At 37.2% G+C, this 25,951-nt stretch overlaps 1 protein-coding gene across 1 annotated transcript in view; it reads right to left on the reverse strand.

The window, feature by feature from the left end:
- The window catches only part of mapkapk2 (mitogen-activated protein kinase-activated protein kinase 2), a 28,157-nt gene extending 2,428 nt beyond the window's left edge, over positions 1–25,729 (reverse strand). The window contains exons 1-9 of the mRNA XM_005804316.2: positions 24,973–25,729; positions 9,623–9,762; positions 3,016–3,080; positions 2,790–2,869; positions 2,564–2,690; positions 1,922–1,997; positions 1,700–1,824; positions 506–591; positions 317–397 (exon numbers count right to left, since the gene is read on the reverse strand). Coding sequence (XP_005804373.1) covers positions 317–397; positions 506–591; positions 1,700–1,824; positions 1,922–1,997; positions 2,564–2,690; positions 2,790–2,869; positions 3,016–3,080; positions 9,623–9,762; positions 24,973–25,185 — 993 coding nt within the window. The 5' untranslated portion in view covers positions 25,186–25,729. The remainder of the gene's footprint in view (positions 1–316; positions 398–505; positions 592–1,699; positions 1,825–1,921; positions 1,998–2,563; positions 2,691–2,789; positions 2,870–3,015; positions 3,081–9,622; positions 9,763–24,972) is intronic.
- Positions 25,730–25,951: the final 222 nt, after the last annotated feature.

The raw sequence follows: 25,951 nt of genomic DNA on the forward strand, positions 1-25,951 counted from the left end.
TTGGGTGGCAATAAAACTTGCAGTGCAAACCTTTATGAAATAACTCTGCACAGTTCTTTACAATCCTGCCCTATCTGCAGACCAGATGTAAAGATTAGTATACAAACACCTCCTACGCACTAATGTAGTGCTGTGCCAGAGTAATACAAAACAAAAAACGCAAGACAAGCCAAAACCGAATGCTGTAACTGCTACAACACATTTGAGAACATTCTCCATGAAAGAGCTGCAAATCATTCAGCTAAATAAACACACTTTTTCCTTATACAAGTGTGTGTTGCATCTTATTTCAGATTGAGAAAAATAAATGCCTCACCTTGACTTCCTCCCATGCATCCCTCTCCTCCTTTAAAACCCTACTGGTGTGAAGTGGGGTCTGGGGAACCTTCATTGATTGCTTCAGGAAAAAAAAAAACATCTCTAAGGTTAGAGAAGTAATGCTGACCACAATAATTCAGTAGGAAATTATAAAAAACCATTAAGATGAACATTATGGTTCACTCACATTGATCCATGGATGATTCATGAACTCTGTGATGGTCATCCTTTGGGTCGGCTCAGTCTTTAGGAGGGTCCTGATCAGCTGTTTGGCTGCGGAAAGAAGATAGGAAAGTCTATGATTTCATTTGCATATTTTCACAGGATTTCACCAACTCAAATTTAAGACTTTCTAAGACTATTATGGAATTTAAGATCTATGTCTCCACAGAAATGTACACACTTTGTTCCGCACCCGGTAGATAAATTTGCACATATAATACATACATATATATACAGACATATTATATTTTTTGTAGGATTTTGTAAATCGTTAAGGTTAAGATATGGATCTATATTCCCCAGTCTTTTTTTTTTGTCATGCTAACCAGGCTAATCGCTACTATAAGATGTTAGCTTAAAACATCTTACTGTGTGTCCTTTTATACACATTTAAATTTCCTAATAAAAATGCGCAAGTTTTCAAAAACTTTCAATGCTGTTCTCATATCTTCTTTATCGTTTAAAAACAGGAATTGGCTACAATCTGCATTGGAATAACAAAGCTTCATCAAACACAGATGTATACAATTCTGATTGGCTAGTGAGGCAATGCATTAATGGATGCACTTTATTTTTATGTAACAGAGGAAAGTACTTTTTTGCAGCGTTCTCCAAAGAAATTATGGTTCTTTGAAACATTGTTGGTAAAACAAACAAACAAAAAAAAAAACACTTGAGTAGATTTTTCCAAAGTGATTTAAAGTGAGTTACTACTGAGACGAGTTACTACTGCTCCATCTGTTCTTTGGAGAGAAACTGTACAGTTACACATCATCACTACGTGGCTTCAGTTTTCTTTTTAAAACTAGCATATTACTCATGAAACGAGAGTCGACTTTCGGCTTAGCGGGCGGCAGCAGCCTTAGAGGCGAAACACTTTGATCAGTTTCAATTTCTTGATCAGTTTTGTCATCTGTTTGCCATGGTTTATTGGGACGTTTCAAACACCAGCAGGAGTTTAATAATTGCGCAGTCATCAAATTCTAACCGTAACAAAAGAAGTTGACCTGCATCAGAACTTTTTGTGCACCATTTAAAAATATACAATAATCTATTCAAAGATTTATTTTAAAAAATATCATTTAAACACCAGAGTTATTTTACAGAATTTTCTATAAATCGTTTAAGCAAAATAAAAAGTTCAGTTTTACAGTCTTACCTTCTTCCGACACCTCTGACCACTCAGGGTTGGGAAATTCATACTGGCCCATCCTTATCCTCTTCTTCATCCCAGGAGAGATGGCTAAGCCATGGTTAGAATAAAAAGGAGGGTATCCACACAACCTGTTGGGTATTTTAAAAGGTAAGATTAGAGGAAAAAAAAACAACAACTAACAATGAGTGAGCTGAAGGGATAGAAAGCCCAGAATGAGCGACTTACAGAATATACATAATGACGCCCAAAGACCACATGTCACATGACTTGTCATACTTCTCTGGGCCAAGAACCTCTGGAGCTGTAAACACAATTTAAATAAAGGATAAAAACAATAAAGCTGAGTAACTTTATTTGACCAGCATTTTCTTTGTTTATTATTAATCCTTGATTTAAGCAGAAAAAAAATGCTGAGATCTACACCTCATTCACCAGAGAGACCTGGCCAAAAAAAAGCAGGAGCACACATCATAACAGACAAGCAGAAAAAACTAAAACAGACATAAGATGCAAAATGTAAACAATGAGGCAATAAAGTGCAGTAGTTGTGACAATAATAATTTTATAAAACAAAGGCAATTTAAGATTTATTTGTCCAAAGTTTGAAGGAATGCTGGCCCTTACAACAATAAATGAATCTCATAGATAAAACTATAGTTATAATACTATAAATGTCATAGTGTAACAATCCACTAGAAATAATTGTCACTTTTCTATTACCAAAAAAAGCTAATTGGATCACGTTTCTGTGTAATACCATGAAAACGTGTCATTTTTACTCAGAGTTATATCACATTTTTTAGGCAGCCAATGCCTAAAAAACAACAAACGGTCAGACGTTAGAGTGGTGCAGGTGCAGACTCTCACCAACGTAGTAAGGTGTGTAGCAGGGAGTATCCAAAGAGTTGTGTGAGGTTGTCTCCTTGGCAAAACCGAAGTCTGTTAGTTTCAGGAGAGCCCTGGGCCTCTTCGAAGAATACAGCAAGTTCTCTGGCTGCAGGAAGAACCACAGAGACACTTTAGAACCTGCAGGTGTCTTTTTTACAATTATTCAAGATAAATAATGAGCATAACACTAAGATATGAAACAAACCTTCACATCTCTGTGCGCAATATTGATGGCATGTAAGAATTGTATGGCCTCTCCTATGCTCTTCATGATATCAGACGCCTCTACAATGAAGATATTTTTTACAAATGTTACAAGTGATCAAACATGCACAACAACACTACAGCTGTAGCAAATAGAAAATTCCAGTTGTATGCAGTGAAGGTGATCATAACATTTGGTATTCTGACTTATGAAAAAAACGCTCTACCTTTCTCTGTGAAGGCCTGGTCTCCTCTGTCCTGGATTCGACTGAAAAGCTCACCGCCGTCCATACTGTAAAAGACAGACGCCACAAACAGTGTTATTAATATAGCTGGATCTACAGAACAACTTCATTAAGAGGAGTTGCACAAGAACGACATTTTATCTAAGAGGTGAAATCGAAGGAAATCTGGATTTGGTCTGTATTTGGGTTTGGATCCCACTGAAGATGATAGAAATCCTGCAGGAAGGAGTGATTTAGCACTACTTTAAGCAGATGATGCTAAATACTCGCTGGTGTTCTTAAAAGGAGGAAAATGCTGAAAAGCAGATAATGCTGATCTTTTCAATGAATGTAAAACTTCCAAATATGGTACTGCTCTGCTCATTTTTCAAACAAGAACTACTTCAGCATACTGGCAGTTTCAAAGAATAGACAAGACGGAGTGCTTTTTTTCTAACTTCCTTTTCCCTGTAACAGGTGGTCTGTGGTTTGTCGGGGGACTAAAAAAAAAAAAAAGTGATAATGTGATAATGGGGTTTCCTCTGTTTAGAAACTGCTCTGTTTTCTGTTTTCTCTTTTGTCTTCGTCAGAAAATTTTCAATCCAATTTTTGGAGATATAAAATGCAGAGCTCTGAAGTCTAATGCACAAAATGAGTCTGAACATAGCAGCTAATAAAAGTGTGGTCAGTTCCGGTAATACTGATGACTAAAGCGGCGCCTTTTTCTCTGAATCAGCAGGAGGTTTTTGAGATTAAAACAGTGTGAAAATTGTAAATTTACATACAATCTTCAGCAGAAAAGATGGTGGTTTAACTAGAAGTAGAGCATGAAGTAAGAGAATATGTATTTAGTGATCCAGGCCTATTTGGTTGAAAGCTCCACTTTGACTCAAATATTCATTAAATTATCATCAATATTATAACTTCGTGGCTTGGTGATGGTATCATTTGACCACAAAGCTGAAGATATTTGGCTTGTCCATGAGGTCAGCTGCAACTAAAGTCTTAAAAGATGCCATTTTTTGAGCAAGAGCTTATCTGAACTTATTTCACTCTGGACACCCACTATGGTGTTACAGCAATTCCCAGATTAACAGGGAGCCTTACAGCAGTGGTCCCCAACCCCCGGGCCGCGGACCAGTACCGGTCCGTGGACCAATTGGTACCGGGCCACGCAAGAAATAGTTAAATATTTCCGTTTTATGTATTATTTGAGTCTGGAGGATCTTTTATTTTGAAAATCCTTTAACTGGATTCTCTCGGTTACGTCTTGCATGCCAACATTGAGCCCACAAGAGGCAAAATGAGTTAGAAACAAATCAAATGTCTTTGGAAAGTTTTTTTGCGAAGGGGAACAGGCCCAGAGAAGAGACAGAAGAATGGTGATTCCCATATTCCAAGCCCACTCTGCATGATATGGTGACCGGCTCGTTAATGAGGCCATGAAGCCTTCAAACTGCTTCGCCACGTAGAGACCAGGCATCCTGTGCATAAGCAACATTTCGGGTGTCATTGTCTCTCATCACTCCCAGATGGGACCGTCTCGTTGCAGAGAAACAAGCTCAAGGCTCCCATTAGTCACTATAGTTTGGTAAAATTTTGATGAAAGTAAAATGTTCGTTTTTGTGGCGCATCTGTATCTTATTTTGAAGGGATATGTAAACGTTACCATAGCGACCAGAGTCAGAGAGCGTTTCACACGGCACGATTTAAGGATCGTGCCGTGCGATGATCCTTAAATCGTCACAACACAACTTTGTGCACCCAACTCTAGTTTAAAAAAAAATCTAGTCAAGATACATTATTAAAGAACCCTTCAAAAGGGATGCCAACTTGAACGCGGTGACCATGTGTGACTCCGACTTTTGAGATCTGAAGTTAGACAACCCTCTCTTGTGATATTCATACCCATGATAAATGTGTGTACTTCTCAGGGGCAATTTATATCGACACATTTTTCACTCAACACTACCAACAACATAAGTCGTCATTTATAAAGACAACTTTACACAGGAACACCTCTATAAAGTTCTGCATTATCTCAGCAAATAGACAAAAATGCAGCTAATAATTACTTACTGCATATGAGAAAACTCTCTCCAACTTACTCCATAAGTTTCATTTAGTCTTTTTGCTCGCTATGACTGCACGAGTTTCAGATCAAATCATCAATACCAATTTCACATCTGCTGAACGGCTCATGACGCCGAGGATCGGCTCCTCGGGCATGCGAGTGGTTACAGGAGAAGCAGAATCAGAATTAGAGCAGAGGTACCCCCTCCAGAACCGCAGCACGAGTTAAATTTTGCATTCTGAGAAACGGACGGCGGAAACCCTTAAGCAATGCAGGCCGTCTTTCATTCAAATCTAACTCAGTGTCTCTTTTTTTCCCAAACATGGTTCAGAGAAAGGAGATATTCTCGAAGTGTCTCGGCCCAACCCTCTTCCTCTACGTTTCTCAAAACTGTTGAGGACGTGAATTTTGTTTCACAAACGATGATGATTTTGATTAACGGTGGAGAACAGGTACATATTTCTTACTGAAACAGCAAAAAAACATGAAACGGCATTCTTACACACACATCAGCCTACACTGTTTCACATCCCATCAGCAGTGTGAGGGTGTTTAACCAGCTGAAACGATAAACTAGAGACTGATTGACGACATCTCAAACGACTATTTCTAATAAATGCAGACCGAGTCAAATTTAAATTAGTTGTGTTTTATACATTAATGTGTCTTAAATACAAATGTTAGATTAAGGAGTGCTCAACTACACTATTTGTAATTTAACATGTTTAAGATAAACATATCTATGCCTATCTAGGTTACTTTAATTAGAAAGGGATTAATTTTTGGAAATTTTGTAGAGACCCTGGCATTGTGACCCTTTACACAACATGGGTCAATTGTTCAAAGTGCCTAATGTAGGTCAGACTCAATGATTCATGTATCAGGTAGCAGAACAATCAGGTCATCAAGATAGTTCTCCAAGTGTAATATTCTAGGAAATGTTTTGATTTCATAAGAAAAACTACCCTTTTCTTTAATTGTCACAGAATCTCTCAAGGAAATTACTCATCACTTGCTACACCACTGCATGAGCACCTCAGCTCACATGTCTGGCTTTGTGCAGCGACGACAACCACACAGCAAAAAGGATGCACGTGTGACAACTTTATGGGGGTTTGGCGGTTTTAAAATGCAACAAAGTGGAAATGGAAAGGAAATAACAGTAAGTTGTTTAGAGGAAATGGGTCATTTTTGCACCAAGGTCATGCTGAGTAAATTTACAATAAAAGCTGAATAAAATTAACCTTTGTAGGCTTAAACTTTGCCTTCTTAACACTAGCACCTGTGGGCTGTAGAAATAAACAGAAACTGAATCGTTACAATGATGACAGCTTCGCGCGACAAAGAAGTGAACTGTGAATCTTAATGAAATGATTCAACTCAGACCACAAGGATCAGCCTAAGCTGAAAAGTCATCACAATGCATTACCGATACAATAGTCACTAATGAAAATATTTATCATAAAAACAGCCTTTCCTCCCCATCAGTAAATAAAATTAAATTAGTTTTAAATGGTAAAATAATAAGCTTGTGAAATAGACATTGAAATATAAAGTGTCTGTATCAAAGAATATTTTTTCACATAACTTCTGTCCTTTTTTTCAGTTTTTATATGTTAAACATCATGCAAACAAATACAAAAGTTGCTGAAGCCATGTTTTACTGTGTGTGTGTTTTTCACAGACAAATTTAGCTAAATTATGCTAAATTTAGCTAAATCACTTTGCATGAGGTCTGACAGACTTGGGCTTTTTATGACTTATGATCAAAATTGGGTTTGTAAGTCAGGCTGCAAAGCACTTCTGATAACATGTAGTACAAACTGACTTATTCACCGACCACATGTTGTATGGGCGGGTCAGTAGTTCAGACAAATCCTGAATATGTTTTTCTTTAGATTTTCAATTAATATTTCTTAGGATATTCTCTCATTGTATGTAACTTAACCTTTTTAAGGTAGCAGGAAATATGTTTATTAATTGTAATAAAAGTAAGCCACCATCACCAGTCTGGTCCAGGACAATGACGAGTCAGGATGCTGACAGTAGGTGGGCCTGCCGGCCCACTGGTGCGGTCAGAACCACCTTGAGCTCAACCCGCTCAGTACAGAGGAGATGACAAAGTTGTTTGGATTCTATTCAAATTAAAAAATCGTCAAAGATGGTACCGACAATGTGACGAAACTTCAATTGTGAATTTTCGAAAGTGATTACAATCTAAAATACCCAACAAATCTGATGGGTACAGTTAGTTGGCAAGTCATTTTGGGTTACGTTAGAGACGTCTGCGAAAATTCATCAAAGCAAAGCAAAACAGAAGCTGGCAAAGGTGTGAGGTGAAAAAAAAGAAGAAAAGCTAAATAGAGGAAAAATCAGTTTGTGTGTTCTTTGATGCACAAATTAAAGGGGCAGTATAATACATTTTCCAGGCACATAGTGCTATTTTATAGCACAATAAAGTCACTCTGTTACCTTGAGTTGTTATGAAAATACTATATATATCAAAAGACTTAGAAGATATTTGATGTCGTAATTCATTTTATAAACTCCTGCTCTTTCTGAAACCCAGTCTTCAAGAAGTCATCACAACATGGATTCTCTCATAAATCTAGCAACATTTTTACCAGCATTGGACTCAGAAGTGGCTCATATAATGAGCTCAGCAGATGTACAGCTCCACCAGGTGTTTGCTAATTGCTGCTGGCTAGTTTAAAGGAGCAGAGTGGGGGAGTCGCGCAGGAGGGCTGCTAGGAAACTGCAACTCCAAGGAGGACCTGCACCTCTAAGGAGGAGCTGCACCTCAAAGGCACTTACTAAGTGTTTTGCCACTGGAGATTAACAGACTTCTCAAATCAAAGCAACAGTCCAAGAGTGTTTTTTATGAAGGAATAACGTAAAGCTCAAAAAAGTCGATTTTATATAATAGTGTCCCTTTAAATAGTTGAAAAATGCTTTCAACATAATGTAAAATAATGGAAGGGTTTTTCTTATTATTGTTAACTTGCAACTCTTTAATTTTAAATATTTAACTTAAAAAAAGAAACGAGAAAAATCCTAATAAAAGAAACTGGATCAGGAGTCAGATTGTCATTGAAGTCAAAAAAGTACAAATTGAAACAATATTTTTTAAAAATACTGTAAAAATGCCAAAAAGCTGACATCTGTGAGAAAGAAACAAAACGGAAACAAATTGCTTCCACTTCCACTCTTGCTGTAGCGAATTGAGCATGACATGAACTTGACCGTTGGTTCAAATAAAGGAGGGTATCTTGGGCAAGTCGGAAGAGCTACGGATGTGATTTATTTTTCCCAGAACAGATTTTCCTGTATTTTGTTATGACAGTGTAAGCCCCTTCTCCATTGTCAAGCTCAACTCTAGCTGGCGAGTGTCTGGTTCAATTCTACTGAAGCTTGGAGTGCCTCCATTGGCAGTGTGCTCCTCACCGTTTTGCTGCTGTGATTCTGAGCAGGAACGTGGGCGATCCATCAGAGCTCAGGAGCTGTGGTTGGCACTCCGATGAGGTTGTTAGCAGCAACATTCAGCAACTGAAAACCTTGAGGTTGTGGTTTGCATGGACTCAAATAAACCCAGGTATTTCATTTTATCTTATAGAAATTCATATCTGGCCCAAACATAATGAAAACAATTCAGGTTAGCTAACTGTTTTGCTAAATGTACAAATTTATCCATATTGCAGCACTTTATTTTCATTTTTATATACATGTGCAAGCTTTAGATTCATGTGGTGAAGTCAAACGATGCAGTGCAAGATCCATGCATGAACATTATTGAAAACGAAAACCCAAACAAAAAATAAAATGCACATCACGTCAAACTAAGTTCCGGTGTTTCAAGTCAGTCAGTGCAAAACTATTGATCTGACAGAACGTTAACCAGAGCTGCACAGCTGCTCGTCTTTTCTTTGCATTCTTGTTTTTCAGAGTCACGTGTTACTTGTAGGGCTGTGAAATCATGGTTATTTCACTCCATAAGTTGATGGATGTGCTTCTGATTTTGCTTCTGATTACACCCTTGCACACCATCAGCTTTCTGATAGTAGACGGCATATCCGCCAGTCCACACTGTGGTGGTTGAGACATTGTTGTTTGGATCTTGAAAGGTCCGGCCTTCGCCTACAGTGGCGTACATCTCTTGCCGATCAGTGAGAAATGCAGTCTGCAGTCAATACAATTTGCTTGTGAATGATACACGGCATGGCGTGGCCTGTACTACCCCTAGAGTGGTAGTGGTAGGGAAGAAGAGCCATGCAGGATCTGCTGCTGGAGTTGAGTCTGGACAGGGCTGACTGGTAACCAGTTAAAGCCGCTCTCATGGAGAAGACGCTTTAGACACTCAGAACGATAAATAATGTAAACATAATATGAAGATGTTTGAATTTACAACTCAAACAGAAACAGAAATCTTAGAATATTGCTATTTTGATGAGTGAATAAATTGAATCCCAAAATGTTTCACCATCTATAAAGGAGAACCTCTGTTGAATGAGGGCCTGTGTAGACAGACTGTGCACTCACCACTCCATGACGATAAGGAGACACTTCTTGCTCTGATAGAGGTTCTCATAAACATCAATGATGCGCACAATATTAGCGCATGGGGACGCCCTCCAGTGCAGCTCCACTTCCCTGCGTGCCTTGGGACAGTCCTGCAGCATCTGAGCACAAACACAAAAAGAGTGAGCATGATGAACAATATATGTACCATATGTAAATATTTATTTATATTTAACATCCATAGACTTGGATTACATAGAGTACTGACAGAGTAACCAATAAAAAGACTAAACTCAAAGTAGTGAACTTATTTTCTGTTTCTCCTCTTCCATTTAGGTATTTAAAAAAAAGGCCATCTTATGACAGAATGTTGCACGTAGCATGAAGCAACAGCAACTTGGAGATGTTATGCTGCCACCAGGTGGCAAAATGTTAAATTTACAGGAGAATTTTTTTTATTTAGACTTGTGAGCAGGTAGCTCCCTCTGTCTGTGACACTTTGTCAGCACACAGTCCATGACTATTTCTGTCACAGTCCTTGTGAGAACGTCTACATGAAAAGTAGCAGTCAATAATTCATTTAATAAGGGTTAGGCAGAACAACACTAAAATTCAACAACACTGTCTCATGCAATACATGAATAATTTAAACAGGCAAAATTTTCTAGTTTTTTTTTTTTATTTGAACTTATAGAACATGTATACTGAAGAGTAAACAGTGGGCAGTCATCAGCTCAAACAACCACCAGCAGACAGAGAAAGTTGTATCTAACATAGCAGTAAAACACCTGACTGATTAAATAAGGACGTGACCTGGAAATGTTATGCACCTGCAAAACACACACAAAAATCATGCATGTCTATCTATCTAGTCTTGTAATTTTGTGCATAAACTAATCAATTTATTAAAAGTGAGTGAAGATGACATGATGTTTTTTAAACCAAAAGGTATTTTCTTACAATTCAGATAGTGATTAAAATATAACTAAAAAAAAAGATAAATGAGTCTATGCGCATATTTCAATTAGAGAGACATCATGCTATCCTGCAATTAACATTTATTTATTCTCGTGAGTAAAAAAAAAAAGAAGAAAAAGGATAAAAAAGGAGCCTGGACAATGAGCCACAGTCCATCTAATTTGTTATGTTACATTCCAACCCAGCCCACTGTCATAATACAATAGAATGAGCTTCATTCCTCTGAACAAAAAGTATCCACTCTGATCTCTGGTGTTTCACAACACACACTGTCAGTGGACTTGTGTGCTGCTAAGCAAGCAGTTTACAGAGGAAAGCAGCTATGGCTGTCCAAAATGGTAGAACAATGAAGGAAACAACTTAAGCTAAAGCTTTAATAGCTTGCAGGTTTTAGCATTTCAAGTATGAAAGTATTAGCAATAACCATCTATATGGGAAAGAATAAGTGTAACTTACAGATATTATTGTACAAATTCAGAAAAAAAATCTCAACTAAATGTAGGTCAATATAATACACCAAAAAATGTTGGAAAACAGAAACTTCACACACAAAGAGCTAAAAATCCACCTTTACAGAATAGCACAGAGATTAAAGCAAGCTTTAACGATTATGGGAATATTTCTCAACCCTGAAATAAATTACTTTCAAGACACTAGTAATGGTGCTTTTAAGTCTGTGTTACAGCATTTAATTTCTCTTTGGAATTAATTAAGTATTTTTAAATTGAACTCGACACCAATCAGATGCAGGCTGTAGGCACAAGCAGAAAGCAGTCAAAATAAAGCAGGCATATCTGAACGACCGAAAAGTGTAGCTGTATTTTAGACTTCATAACTGTGCCAGGGAGGCTTTTGGGATACATTTCTATCCTTGCTACATGCTGAATACACTAGAAATCATTTTCCAAGAGCCACAAGTTTCCAAGCAGCTTAGTTAGTTTTTAACAAATGAATACAGTTTTCAGAATAATCTGAAACATTCAGAGACTACCGGCATTGTAGTCCGTTTATATTCAGAATGACAGGCAAAAGAAAGCAAAGTTTTATCCAAAGTAAGCAGGACAGCAGGACTGGTGGAGTGGAGTTGAAGACCCATGAATTATTCAGCTCAGTTTAATTCATTCAGCTGGTCAGCCAATTAAAACAAATGAGTCTTAGAAGAGCCAAAGATCCCTAAAATCTCTTTAACCTCTGATAAGCAAAGAATTTCTGGTGACAAGTAAATTAAAAGTCCCTCTAATCTACACTGTAGGACAAAAGAAATGGATTTATTCTCCAGACAGAAGAGAAGACTAGAACCTGCCAGAATAATACATAGCAACGATTACCAGGAAGATGTGGTATGGAGGGTTTGGGCACACCTATGTTTTATATCAACACCACACATACAACCCAGTTTAACAAATCTTAAGGGCAGAACAAACCACATCTTGGTTTGTATCCTTCTAAACAGAGTAACTAGGAAAACAAAAAAATACATAATCCAGTTGGACATAAACATAGCAAAACGCACACAAAACACACAATATTAAACATCTATTCCTATATTAATTATTTTGTTTTATAATTCCAAATGTATTTCTGAATATATTCAGTTTGTGCATACTTTTTTTTTTGCTTTGTATTATAAAAAAACTCATCACACCATTTTACGATCATAGCAGCTTCGTAAAAACAACAACAAAAAAAAAAAAATAAGGACTGCTTTAGCAAATATTCAAACTTCCTTTGGCCTACCACCATATTTATGGGTAATTTTTCTTACGACAACATTGTGGATCATTTAACACCCAAATCAAACACAGTATAAGTGCTGGTATAACAAAACATCACAATAAAAATAATTTAACCTCAGGCAGATACGTTGTTTAGAAAAAAAACAGTTGCGCACAGTGAGATATTTTGGACACTTTGCATATTTTAAGCTGAAATATGATATTTCGGCTTAAAATAGAATGAAGTGAGATGACCATGTTTTGACCAGAACTGCTCATAGAAGCACAACAGCTAATCCACATTTCTCTATTTAAAAAAAACATTCTTAAATTGTTTTCCCATCACAACCTAAAAGTGAAAGTAATATTCCATTACATAAAAAACTTAAATGTCAAAAAATCTAACAAAAAAAGTCCTTCTGTCCTTAGGCCACCTGCAATGCATATGAAAGCAGACTCCTGTGACCTCACTGCTGGTGTTTGTGCAGCATGCCGCCCCACTGCCCTCCAATCATCTGTTGTTTGCCCTTTTAAACTAAACAGTGAAGCTTATTAAGAAGGCGGGAAAAGATGGAGGCAGATGGGCACACAATACACTTCCACAAGCCCCAACAAAAATTCCCGAGGGACGGCCAAAAACAGCAGGAGGTGAGAAACAGTTCAGCGAAAGAAGACCACTTCCTCCACTTGCTGCGTTGAGCCACAAAACAGCTAGTTAAAAATCACACTGTGGGTGACGGTGCAGTGGAAACGTGTGGGGGGACTAAGAATAGGCCGAGGTGACAGGTTAAGCTCAGCTCAATCAGAAAAGCATCTTATGCTGACAAAAAGAGGCTAAACAACGAGCTGCCAGAGGAAGATGCAGTTTGTGCTTTTGGCTTGTTCAGTGTAGACTCGTTAAAGTTGAAAATGTGTTTGTGTCGCTGGGGTATTAAAGGCATTTGTTAAGCCACATAAGATCTTCTTTTTTTAACTGTAAACAGAAGGTGTTCACATACACTAAAAAACAAACAATCTTTCTTTTCTCACTGACAATAAATCAAACTGTTTCCTGTTCTATAATTAGTTGTTTTGTTTTTTTTACTTTGTTCAAATTCATAAGTTCACAACCATTTACTTTTATGCTGTATGACGAGGACCAAATGTTTTGGGTCTCCTTCCAGAGGTTTCTCACAAGAGTTTGCTGGACCTTTCTCCCATTCCTCAATATGGAACTGATGCAACCGAGTCAGATTTAGGACATGCTCTCAAACACATTTTTAGTTCTGCACACAAATTTTCCATAGTGCCAAGATCAGGGCCGTTTTGTATCTAATTTGGTGGTTCAAATGCAGTCACTGTGTCCGGAAATACCAATTTGTACAATTTGTACCCAAGCTTTAACAGCAAAGAGAAACCAAACAGGCAACGTTTGTCTGTTGGCTTAGACTTAAAAGGAAAGACAGTGAGAAAAATAAAACAGTTTTTTACAAGTTCTACAATGTGTATATTGACATGTGGTTTGAACTGTTAAACAAGTTTTGTGAAAAAAAAACAACAAAGTTTGACTGCTAACACATGAACAGCATTATTTGTCCTTTCTAGTTATCCTTATCACACACACCCTTGCATTTGATCTTCAAAGACTCAACAACACCCACTTGCTTTTCCATTAGGAGCTTTCGTTCTGTATCAGGAAGTGAGATGACAGGAGGTGTTACAGCGTTGGTTGTAAAACAACTGGCAGTTGCTCCCAGCTGCTCAAAACGAGGCTCCCTTAAGCAGTGTCCTAACAGAGGAGGAAGTGAGAGTCTACTACATCTCTAAGATACGGATGTGTTGTTTTAGAGCAAAGGCTGTAACACTTTCTGTCGTCTCACTTCCTTATACAGAACGAAAGCTCCTAATGGGAAAGAAAATGGGTGTTATTGAGTCTTTGAAGATCAAATGCAAGGGTGTGCAGGATAAGGATAACCAGAAACAATAGATAACGCTGTTGATGGAAGTAAAACGGAGAATAAAAGTTACCAGATATAATTCTGACTCAAACAATCTCCACCCCACGATCTGGTCGGACCTCACCAACTCAGCCCTTTGGTAACCTCATGATTCACAGCATGGACCGCGTTTTGTCACTAATATCCGTGAACTACATAAGTGAACCACGCATGGGTCACTAGTACAAATTCAAGCACGTGTGCTAAATGTTGAACTGCTGAAATGACTCAGACTGTAGAAGTAGTGCTCATGTGCAAATACTGAGCACAGACAACATAAAGAAAAAATAAAAGCCCTTCCACCTCTCTTTGATCAGTCATTCATTATTTCCTACTTAGACAGCACTAAAATGATTGCATAATGGAGATCACATAAATCTGTCATCCTCACAGAGTTATGATCTGCTTAATCATAGCAGTCATTTCAGGTATCTCAATAATTTGAGGCATTCCTTGTGAAATAAACGACAGCACCAAGCAGGTGAATTTATTTCCATTGTGTACTTTCCAATAAATTATTCTATTTGTTGAGTTCTGTGGAAATGTTTAAAACAAAAGCAACATGCCACACCTTTTTTCTTTCAATAAAATTTAAGTGGAAACTAACTATTTTGAAAGATACACCAATTAAGTCTTAGTATGCAAAAAAAATAAACCCTCCCTCGGGTAGTTTTTAAAAAAAGAATGAGGATGTTTTGCTAAAACTACTGAAAAGTGGTGGCACTTATATTTAATGCATGCCATATAATGGTTAAAATTTGCTAAAAAAAAACAAAACAAAACAAACGTTAGATTAGAAGCTTATCAAGTTAAGATCTCACTTTATTTTCTCACTTTCTCCACTTCTAGTGTTTACAACTGTAAACTACTTCAGTTAAATTTTGAGGTGAGCATTAGACTTCCTGAAAAAACAAGTTTCAAGGTAGTTTCACTATTGGTCGTTTTGGCTACCATTCATAACAGAGCAGCAAGACTGGTTATTGGCTAAATGGCCTTTACAAAGAAAGGGAATAATAGTTCCTTTTACCGTTAACGCCATTCAGCACAATTTAACCACACTGCTTCCGCATCAGGAACTAATCCCAAGTATCAAGTAGCAAATAACATGCAGAGAAAGGTTTGCTAAAAAATTCAAGCATGAAGTTGTGCTCTAGAAGTTGTGTTTATTATTTAAAAATTGTGTTATACGTTTGAACAAACATATTCAAGTCCAGGTTTAGGGCACTTTCTTTCTTTACAGTATGACAGTTGCATCAGCTTGGAAACTACTCGGCCACACAACTTGTTAGCAAGTTTCTTCTCCATCTATCAAACCACATCCTTACAATCATATATCCGCCCACATAGAAAGAGGTGGTCTGCTCCTCCAGAAGTCACACATATGATAAATACAGATTCTAATACAAGCATGGCCTCATTTTGGACTAATAAGAGTTACTAATTGTCTGCATTCAACCGGTGTCAAAATATTCAGAATTCCTATTAGTAAGATATACTGTATGTAGGTCTGTGCAAGTGTCACTGATATTCTTCATGTGCATCATGTAGATTTTGCAAATATGAACAAACGGCTGCGAAGAATACAGTAGCAATTCCTTGCTACAATTCCTGATGTGTCACTGTCCTGACACATCAGGAAAGTGACAAATTTATATGTAAAACAGAAAAAGAAATGTACTCTTTTTCAACTCCCATCTTTAGTTTTTAAGGATGGGAGTTGAAAAGTAAAGGGTTAGTTACAGAAGGCAGAGCGGCCTCAAGCACCAGCTTCACATTTAAGAAAAAATAAGGATTAAACACTTAGGACAGGGAAAATAAAATTAGGAAAAAGTGAATCATCCTGAATTCCAAACTTGGGTGTCAAAAAGAAAACTACATCTGCTGACCTGGTTTAACTTAAAAAAAGAAGTGGTGTTTATCAGATTTTACAAATCCTTCAATCTAACCTCAAGATGGAAACACCAAAAATAAAAACCATAGGCAAATGCAAATCACTCAAACCCTAAAGTTTAAAGGCAGTGTTATTTTTTCTGTCAGTGACCATCGACTAAACCTTGTTTCAAACAGAAAAAGACTTAAAGGGAATCGTGTCAATAATGAATAGTACAAAAAAAAGTGTTAATGATAACAATAACTTGAAGAACCATTAAAGAAAGATACCTCGTTCTCCCAACCTATGAATGTTTTATGACCAAAAGACGGGGATTTCCCTCTTTAGGGACAGAAACAATAGAAATGTCAGATTATTAAAGATAAATGGAGTTACGATTTTACACATATATGAAAAACCGAGGTGAAAAACTATTCAGAGGGCTGACGTAGCACCTCTACTTCTGGAGTTTTTTCCTCTTTTTGTTAGTGACATATTGCCACAGTTACTTCACTGTAATCATGTTAATGTTTAATCAGACAACAGTGTGAATTCAGATGGATTTATTATCCATGGATGTTGTCATGATTGCCAAGTCCTCATAAAACAATGTCTAGGTAAAATCAGTTCTACCATGTTTCAAGAGATTAGTGGTCATAAATTTAAACGGCCTAATATATTCAGTTCCTCTTTTTTACACCGGCTTACCATGTTTACCTGCAGTGACGCTTAAAAGCATACGCAACCATGTTCAAATGCCAGTTTGGTGTGATGTAAAAAACATCATCAGAAGAGATATATCATTTTAATTTTTCCACATGATATTTATGCTGTACTACTTTATGTAAAAAAAAAAAATGAAGAAGCCTATCTAAAACACAAACATAAAACTATGAAGATACTAAAACTAAAGAGACTAAATCTGGACAGACTTAAACTAAACTTTGACTCAGATTCAGCATTTAATCTTCTGTAGTTCAACTATATCAAATTGAGTTAAAATGGAATAATATTCAGATGACCTAAGATTTACCTGATATTTGCCAGCTGGCATTTTGTTACATCGGATCAGAGAGATTACAAGACGCCAAGTCAAAAGAAGGGCCAACTTGATGCAAACCAGTCACCTCCAATAGGAGAAATAACACTAGAAATTTACTTTAAAAAAATAAATAAAAGATGAGTCAGAAACTGGCAACAAAGGCTTCAAGTAGCTCGACAGCAACATTGAAGGAGTTGCAAAACTTTCCAACAAGTGTTATTTTTTTTTTATTTTTCTTCATGTGAGGACAGGCTTTTGTATTCTCCATGTACCCACAATAAGAAACAAAGTTGCAATGCAGGATTCTTCTCTACCAGAGAAAAACACCCAGACCTGGTTAAAATCTTCCAAAACCTTGTCGACAAATTTGATATCATCTCATAAAAGCAAAGTTGAACTTTTGAACCATAAACTGGATTATTTGCCAAATGAACAGTGCTCCGCATCACAGAAGCACATCATATAGACACTGAAACATGGAGGTGGCTGAATAAAGTCTGGAGTTATTTATTTAAAGATTGTCAAGGTGGGAAAAGTCACTAATACATCCAAATACCAATGGGGTTTAACACCAAAACATCAAAAGTCTGCAAACAAGCTGAAGATGAAAATAAAATAAATTTGCTTTTTCAGCATTACAATAAGTCCAAGTTGTTTTCCAAAATAACAGAAGATGGAACTCAATGGTTTAAAATTGCTTATTTAGAAATAAGAACCAAGTCTGTGGGATCACCAGAAGACAACTTTGGACAAGAAATGTCTCCACAATCCCAATCTGATTGATCTGATGAACCATTTAAAGGTGAAGTGGGAAAATATTAACAAGTTGTGGGATCCCAACACACTCACCAAAAAAGGTTGGATGCTAAATTTGAGTCAAAAGAAGCTCAATGAAAAGATTAGTTTAAAGGTCGACTGACCAATGCAACTCGATTTTTGACCCTTTTTTTCCACCTTTACAAATTTTTGTGATTCAGTTAAATTGTACAGGATAAATGTGAGACGGTTGCACTTGGCTCATTTTACATCACAAAAACCAGACCTTTTAAAAGGAGTGTGTACACTTTGGCAGAAAACCATAAGGAGTGACTTTCACAACTTTTAAACGTGTCGGATATAAATTGTAACAATTGTAACCACTGTTGGGTTGGTCTCTCTGCATGGTTGTTTGTCTTTGTGTTATCCTCTAATAGACTGGGGACCTGTCCACGGTGAACCACGTCTCTAACACAAGAGATGGTCACCAGCCCCTCTCTCAATCCTACATGAACCAGCAGGTATAGACGCTAGATCGATGGTTGTTTTCCTAGCAGTTTATTTCAGGCAGCCCAGTCACACACCATCCCCCTTCTGCTGTCCTCTCTTGTATTTACATTTTACCCCTGAAGAGTCGTCACACCACATAGCTTCTCAGCTCAATCTAACACCATGTTCTTTCCAAATACTTCTAGATCCCTTCTCCATAGCTGTGATAAATAGATAAGGCCCAAACCCGCTGCATGACATGTTAAACCAGCCCAGGTTATGTAAACACCGACAGTAAATGCGTCAGCTGCACTCGTAGATTTTCATTATGCATCACATCAAAGGTCCATAAAGCCAGGGCTTTAATGTGGAGCAATCCTTTTACCTTTTATTTGGAGTTGTATTGTCTAATGTAAACAAATGATACTAAAAATAATATTTAGTTATGACATAAGTTTTAAATGATAAAGCTGAATATTTTCACCGTTTTTGGTGGTTATTTAAAAGAAATATCTGGAAAAAAAATGTAAGGAGCAATAATGAAAAAGTCACATTTCCTTGTAATAAAAACACAACCAATAAGTGAAATAGAAACATTAATACTGATAATATATTTAACTTTTAATGACTTTTTGTATTAAATAGCAAAGGAAAAACATCTCACTTTTAAACTTATGATACTACAGCAAAATGTAAAGTTTACGTAGATTTATCGATATTGACTCTTGCTAATCTGAAGCTTTGATGCTTCTTTCCCAAAAGACAAAAATAAATTGTGGCTGTTTTGATATTTTTAGAGAACCTGAAATGATGACTGGGGAAAATTAATATACAAAATGGATTTTAAATCTTCTTTAATGTTTAACCATTGTTTATCAGCATTCTTCATTCAGGGTGTTCCCTGAAGTCCAAATTTAAGTTGTAGCCTATTAAAACACTTCTACTTTCAACACAATACATGTTGAATTTTTGACAAAAATTCAACATGTGAAATATACTTCAACATTGTGAAGTATATATTTTTGAAAGTAATTACTTTCATCTTTATGCTAACGTCAGGGCTAGACATATATAAGCCAGCAACATTTGTTTTATTGCTCCTTTTTAATTTAGTCAAATTAAGTCCATCATCCACATAAAAGAAACTAATTTTCAGTTCGTTTAGGAGGTTTTTTTTATACAGTGTTATCACTTTACAACATTTGGCAGTACTTCAGACCTCTAAAAATATTTCTGTAACAAGGACACATTACAGGCAGACCAATCAACACAGGATGCATGTATAAAGTCAATCAAAGAGTTATTGATTTTTAGAGAGGCTATATTAGATGCAATACAGTAGAAGGCCATAAATGGTTACGTTTAAAAGCAACGTCAGTCTGCCAAACATTTGCCGGTAATAAGGTATAGTCGCAAGTGACTAAATAAGAAGTTTCCTTCATAATGTGTGAGGTTTATTAAACCTAAGAGAATGTCCATATAAAAAGATTTTTTCCCCAAAGAAAAGCCAGATAAAAAGATTGCATTATTCTGCAAAACCAGAACAATATGTGGTCCAAGAAATGCACACGCTGTATCAATACATCGTCACCATGTTAAGTTTACAGGTACTTGAACCTGGACCATCAATGAACACAATGGGTTAGCTGACTGAGTTAGCACAACCAAAACAACATTTTGCAAAGTATTTCACAGCATGACACGCTGCCGTGGAGACATTTTTTTGTCACCTTTGAGTTTCTACACATTAGCACGAGCACAAACAGAAGCAAAAAATAATCAAGAGACAAGTCTGATGACTTGTGATGTCTCTGTACACTTACACATGCTTGGCTCTTCTGGTGTGTGTTACTTATGAGAATTTATGTGAGCCGATAAAAACGCAGCAGCATTCCTGATGTGCTCTTGCCGTACACATTTCATCCCTTCACGCAGTTTTTGGGTTTAGAAATGAAAGAACTGGGTCAATGCTGTTTTTTCCCCTACGCTGTCTGGACACTATGATAGGGAATAACACCCACTTCACTGTCTGACTATTTCTAATATTCTGCAAAGCCCCCCATTTCCCTGAGAAACACTTGGGTTGCATCAGAAGCAAAAATTACTAAAGAAATATTTAAAGCAAACATCACTTTGATTATATTTTTACATTCTGTTTAAGGTGAACATTGTTAAATATTGTATCGTATCTTTATGACCTTATTTGGTGACTGTCCAAACACGTCGCAGCTGGATTGTATAGGTCACTGGAAACTCTCTTTATGAGCCAAGTTTCAAAATATACCAGTGAGTCTAGGAGTAAAAGCCAGAGCTTCACAAAGAGCCATTCTTTCTACCAACTGCATTATCAAACAAATTTTCCATCACTGGGACTGATACAATCACTCAAATTAGGCATCTGCTTCTTGTTTGGCTGCTTTGTTTTTTTCTTTTTCCAGTGAGCAGAACCAGTGTCATCGGGCAGAGCTGTGACATAGGCAACATCTATGTCTAATTGACACAGATGTGAAATGACTAGTAACCATGCCAACAACACTATGAAGCAGCTAATAATAATAAACTGTATTTAAAAAGGGACAACACAACTCAAACATAAATATTAGTATTTGATGCACTGTATCAAATTATAGCTAAGTTTCTTTTTTTTTACATGATAGACAATAAGATTTCTTAATTCGAAAGATCTAAAGTAGTAGATGGTTCTTCCCCGTTTGCAAACCTTTTCTAAACATTGCGGCTTATTACTGTCAAACTGTCATGGGAAAGCACATTTATGTATAAAGGGACTGTGAAATGGAGATTAAGGCAGCCTTCATTCAGATAGCTTGGTGTTTGGAAGAAAAACTCAGTTTTTAATTTCTGCTTCCTCCTGTGTCTTCAATGCCAACTTTCAACTTGCACCACAATTTATTTTATTTTTTTTATAAAATACACAACTGAGATTTTGAAGTAAAATATTTAGCTTACACAGGTATAATACACCCAGAGTTTTACGTTTTTTAACATGCATTAAAATTATAAATCACAACCTGCCATGTTTTCATTATTTTTTTCTTCATTTAGCAAGTAGGTTATTAGTGACCCAACTAAACTACTCTTGGGAATTTACTAGAGGTGTGCTGATCGATCAGCCACCGATCATAATCTGCCATTTTCTGTGGAAAAGCTTAGGATCGGTGATCGCCGATCACTGTCTCTTGTTGCCGATCACCAAAACCGATCACACTTATCTCACTTCGCAGCTTTCTCCTCTTTCCTTCACACTGTGCGGCAACAAATCCTGTCATGTGGAACTATAACACTCTTGAGAGTGGATGGGGGAAGTTTACATGTTGCGGCGGAAAATTACCTCGGAGGTGAGGAACGTCAAAATGCATCAACACAATGAATATAATATGGCATTGAAAAAAACAAGCACTTGACGGAGTTTGGCTAAATCGAGGCTCAATGCAGGAAAAAATGACATCCGGAGTGGACAGATAGCAGGTAAAGCAGCGCACAGCTACCAATACTCACCCGGAAGAGCATCACGGTCAGAAACCTAAACAAATAACCCAAAAAATAATTCAAGTCTTCGAGCTGGTGGTGTAAGACACTAGTTCTGCTCTCGCTCTTGGACCGCGCTACTGGTAGTGACATTTCACAGACGGAGCACCACTCAACCTCCGCCTGACAGTGAACTCTCACACCGAACATCTGCTTAAAGCTGCAGAATGTAACTTAAATTTTAAAAAAAATTAAATATGTATTGAAGTATGTCTAAATTAGGTCAATTTATTGCCAGATAATTTTTCCATTTTGCCAGATAACATAGCATAATTTATACCTAAACCGAAAAATTAACAGTCAATCCAGGCGATCGGCAGTGATTGGTGATCGGCAGAGATTGGCCTCATGGATGATCGGTATCAGAATCGGCAGCAAAAAACCTGATTGGAGCATCCCTTGAATTTATTTAGCAAATCCCATAAACAGCATATTACACTAAACTTAGTACTGATAGTTGGCAACTAAAAATATTCTGTTGAAATAATTTGAGGAAAATGCTACTGACAGCAGCATGTTGTAGGGATCGGCAGAGAATACACATCTAAAGCCACGACAGATTAACTTAAACATTACTGCCATCATTTTCTCCTTGTATGAAGCTCATTTAACTGATTTAACAATGGGCTTAATATTAATATTAAACAACATTCATGTGTTTTCCCCCTTTAACACACAAGAGAAGGTATGACCAGTGCTTAGGGTGTGACTAATTTGGAGATTTTAATACATAAACAAAAATCACACAGTGTTCCTCAGTGTAGCCCAGAAAAGGTTAATTCATCCTTATAGATCTTTGCTAAATGTGGACATGCATCAGTCTTGTGTGTGTTTGTCTGTAAAGACGTTCGCCTCTCATTAATCATTGACCAGGACAGAAAGTGATCTTCAGGCGTTGTATCTAATGTGGTGCGTCACATTGCATGGGTTTTATTCTTATCAGCATTTAACTCAAATATGTGCAGCTCAGTAAGCAAGTGTCAACACCTGTTCTGAATCGATTCCTCAACAGCGCTGGAATGGTAATCATATTCAAGCGTAAACATGAAACAGTAAGACGTCAATCCTATGACGTTTAAATTACAGATACCTACTCTATTACCAGGTTAGTAATGAGAGCTAGTCATGGCACGTTTCCAGCCACCATCATCACATTTCAGCAGGATGCAGTTGCTGACGCTTGATGATGTGTTTTTAAAAAAATGCATTTAGGCCTGTAGTGTAGATCTGAGTCAGGAAATAAGCTAGTGAAACTCTAAGATCTGATTCTTTTCCAAATTAGTTAAAATTCTATAAACAAGCATCACTAACACCAACACTTCAGTTACCCATTACAAAGAGCTTCAGAGTCAGGGAGGTGATTAGAAGTAAAGTCAGGGGAAGTACAGAGATGTGAGAAGATATGTGAAACTGTGTTTTATTCATCTCCAGTTCAGTTGGCACAGCAAGGCTACTGTGTTTCATCCTTTTCAGTTTTAAGTTTCTGTGATGGAACACCATTAATTTGGAAAAGGGCTGTATCATAATTACGGAGTACAAATTCATCTTGGATGTGTTAAAAACAGGCCTTTATGTCTTTTGTGACAAAATTACTGCAGATAAGCTAATTCTGACTTCTTGGAAAAAATAAGTGATCAACTTTAAGCTTTGGCTCAAAGGAATGACTAATTCCCCTCATTGGTTAATTTCTATTTTTATGTTCTACTTCTGTGTCCTTTACTTAAAATGAGATTTGATTGCATGTACTAAACAAACTACACGTGCAACTGTGGTAGAAGGGATTACTTTAGGTATCTGAGAAATTCTGGTTGTGTATTTGTAGAGGTCAGTGAATAATACTTTTTTTGACAACTGTCTGTCAAAAAACAAACAATGATCCACGGAGTAAAAACAATGCTATTTCAGTCATTCTAGCCATGCTAGCAGCACCATGTATGTATCACTAACATAAAGTCCTAAAGAAAGCTGAAAATGTTCAGTCGCTTAAAAATATTTGCAAAACTCTGTTTTACAGTCAATGAAAGCAGCTCCAACAATGTGATATTGGAACTGCTTCCAATGGTCACTCATAGTAGGAAAGCTAAAAAACAACAACAAAAAAAACATTTTGAATGTTCTAGCATCTTCTTTCTTACATTTAGGGTCTCTGCAAGTCTTCAGATTCACTCCAAGACACTGATTATTTAATAAAATAAATATATTTTACTTATTTAGCACTAAGCAACTTAAATACAAATGTAATTTAAATGTATATGCTTGTTTTCCAGCTATTGGATTTTCTTTTAGGTCTGGGTTTCCTTATTCCGCACCTTCTTATAGTAAAAAGTAAACTTTAGATCACTTTATCTTACTGATGAAAGGTTTGGCCAACTATTGAAAACTACCCTGTGAAATCTAACCATGATAGTGGTTGGTAACAAGAGTGCTTTGGTTTTAATTCAATTTTAAACCAGTAATTGTTTTGCATGTTTATGGGCAAGGCTAAATGTCTGGTCTGTCTGATAACTTTATTTTGACAGGAGAAAATGTCTTTCCTGCATCATAGAGCTAGTAGTTTTGTCACAACACAATGCCACCCAAATTCCACAACCAAGAGTTTCAAATCACTGAAAACAAAATACAGCAGCCAGTGAATGAATGAAGTTATGCCTTTAACTCACTGATACATGGTACATCTATTGGAAGGGCCTCTTGTGGAAAATGGGATATTTTGGGGGCTGGAAATTATTTTTAAGGCCTTGCAGAAACGCAAAATATTATGGCTCAAATTAAGTTTGAGACGTTCAACAACAGTATCCCCAGGTGAAAAGCTGAAAAAAACAAAAGCAAACATGCAGTGCGTACATATATCCATACCAGTCTTGATAGATAGGAAGAAAAATAGCTCTTTCTTTGTTTTTATTAATGATTTCACACTAACTATATCAACTATAATGGCGGTTCAAGTGGTGTCCACTACGGTATTTAACTGGGTGACATACAGGACCACTGTGGCTCACCTTTAACGCATATTTGTCACCGGTTTTCCTCTGGAAGATTTCCACCACCTTGCCATTGATCCCCAGCCCCAGCACCTGGCCGGTGATCTTGTACTCGTCTGTGATGGCGTTCTTCTTGATCTGTAGGTGGGGTCTGGCGTGGAAGTGGCCCGCGGGGTTCTGCTGGCCCGCCGGGTTCGGAAACAGTGGTTGGTTCTGAGCGTTAGGCAGCATAATGTCCACAGTCTTGTTTGACTGAGCTGGTGGGATAACTTAGCCGTCGCTTCTCGACAATTCCGCGCCGTCGTTCTCCTTTTTTGACCAGAAATTGAGTCTTCCTGACTTCGCTGGCCTCTGACAAACTAAAAACGGTGAAAAAATAAGACCCAAAGTCTAGCAGAGAATAATCCTGATGCTAGGAGTGAGCAAAGAGCCTCAGTTACCCGATAAATGCTCAATTAGACAGTTGTTAGCATGCTAGCTCGAGTCTATTCTGTGATCTATGACTGTCGGCTAACAAGTGAGCTATAGGTTAGCTTATCCATCTCCGGTGGTATCCGCCTTCCACCGGTTCCTCAAAAAAACGCTGGAGGAACTTCTCTAAAACATCCTCTAAGTTTGCTACAGTGTTTGGTTTCACTGTGGAAAAAATCTCAAAATCTAAAAAATGAAAATAAAGACGACAGAAACCAACGGAGAAAGGACAAGTAACAGAGAAAGTCCGACACCCACTGCTTCGTCAAACACACTTCACTTTTCAGTGGACAGGCAGCCAGCAGGTTTTACTTCTCACGTCATAGCTGGGTTTTTTCGGCTCTTAAAGAAGAAGTACGACAGAGGAAACGACACAATGTGTAAAGCCAGCTACCAGCTATTTAAAACCAGCAAAAGTAAAGCGTGTCTTTTTGCATATTTCTTGTTTGTGTATTGTGGTATTCTTTGTAAATTGGTCTTTATTTCGTTGCCGTATTGTCTAAAGGAAGAGACCCTCTAGCAAAGA

The sequence above is a fragment of the Xiphophorus maculatus genome, chromosome 20 (genome assembly GCF_002775205.1).
Source record: "Xiphophorus maculatus strain JP 163 A chromosome 20, X_maculatus-5.0-male, whole genome shotgun sequence".
In the NCBI taxonomy this organism is placed as follows: Eukaryota; Metazoa; Chordata; class Actinopteri; order Cyprinodontiformes; family Poeciliidae; genus Xiphophorus; species Xiphophorus maculatus.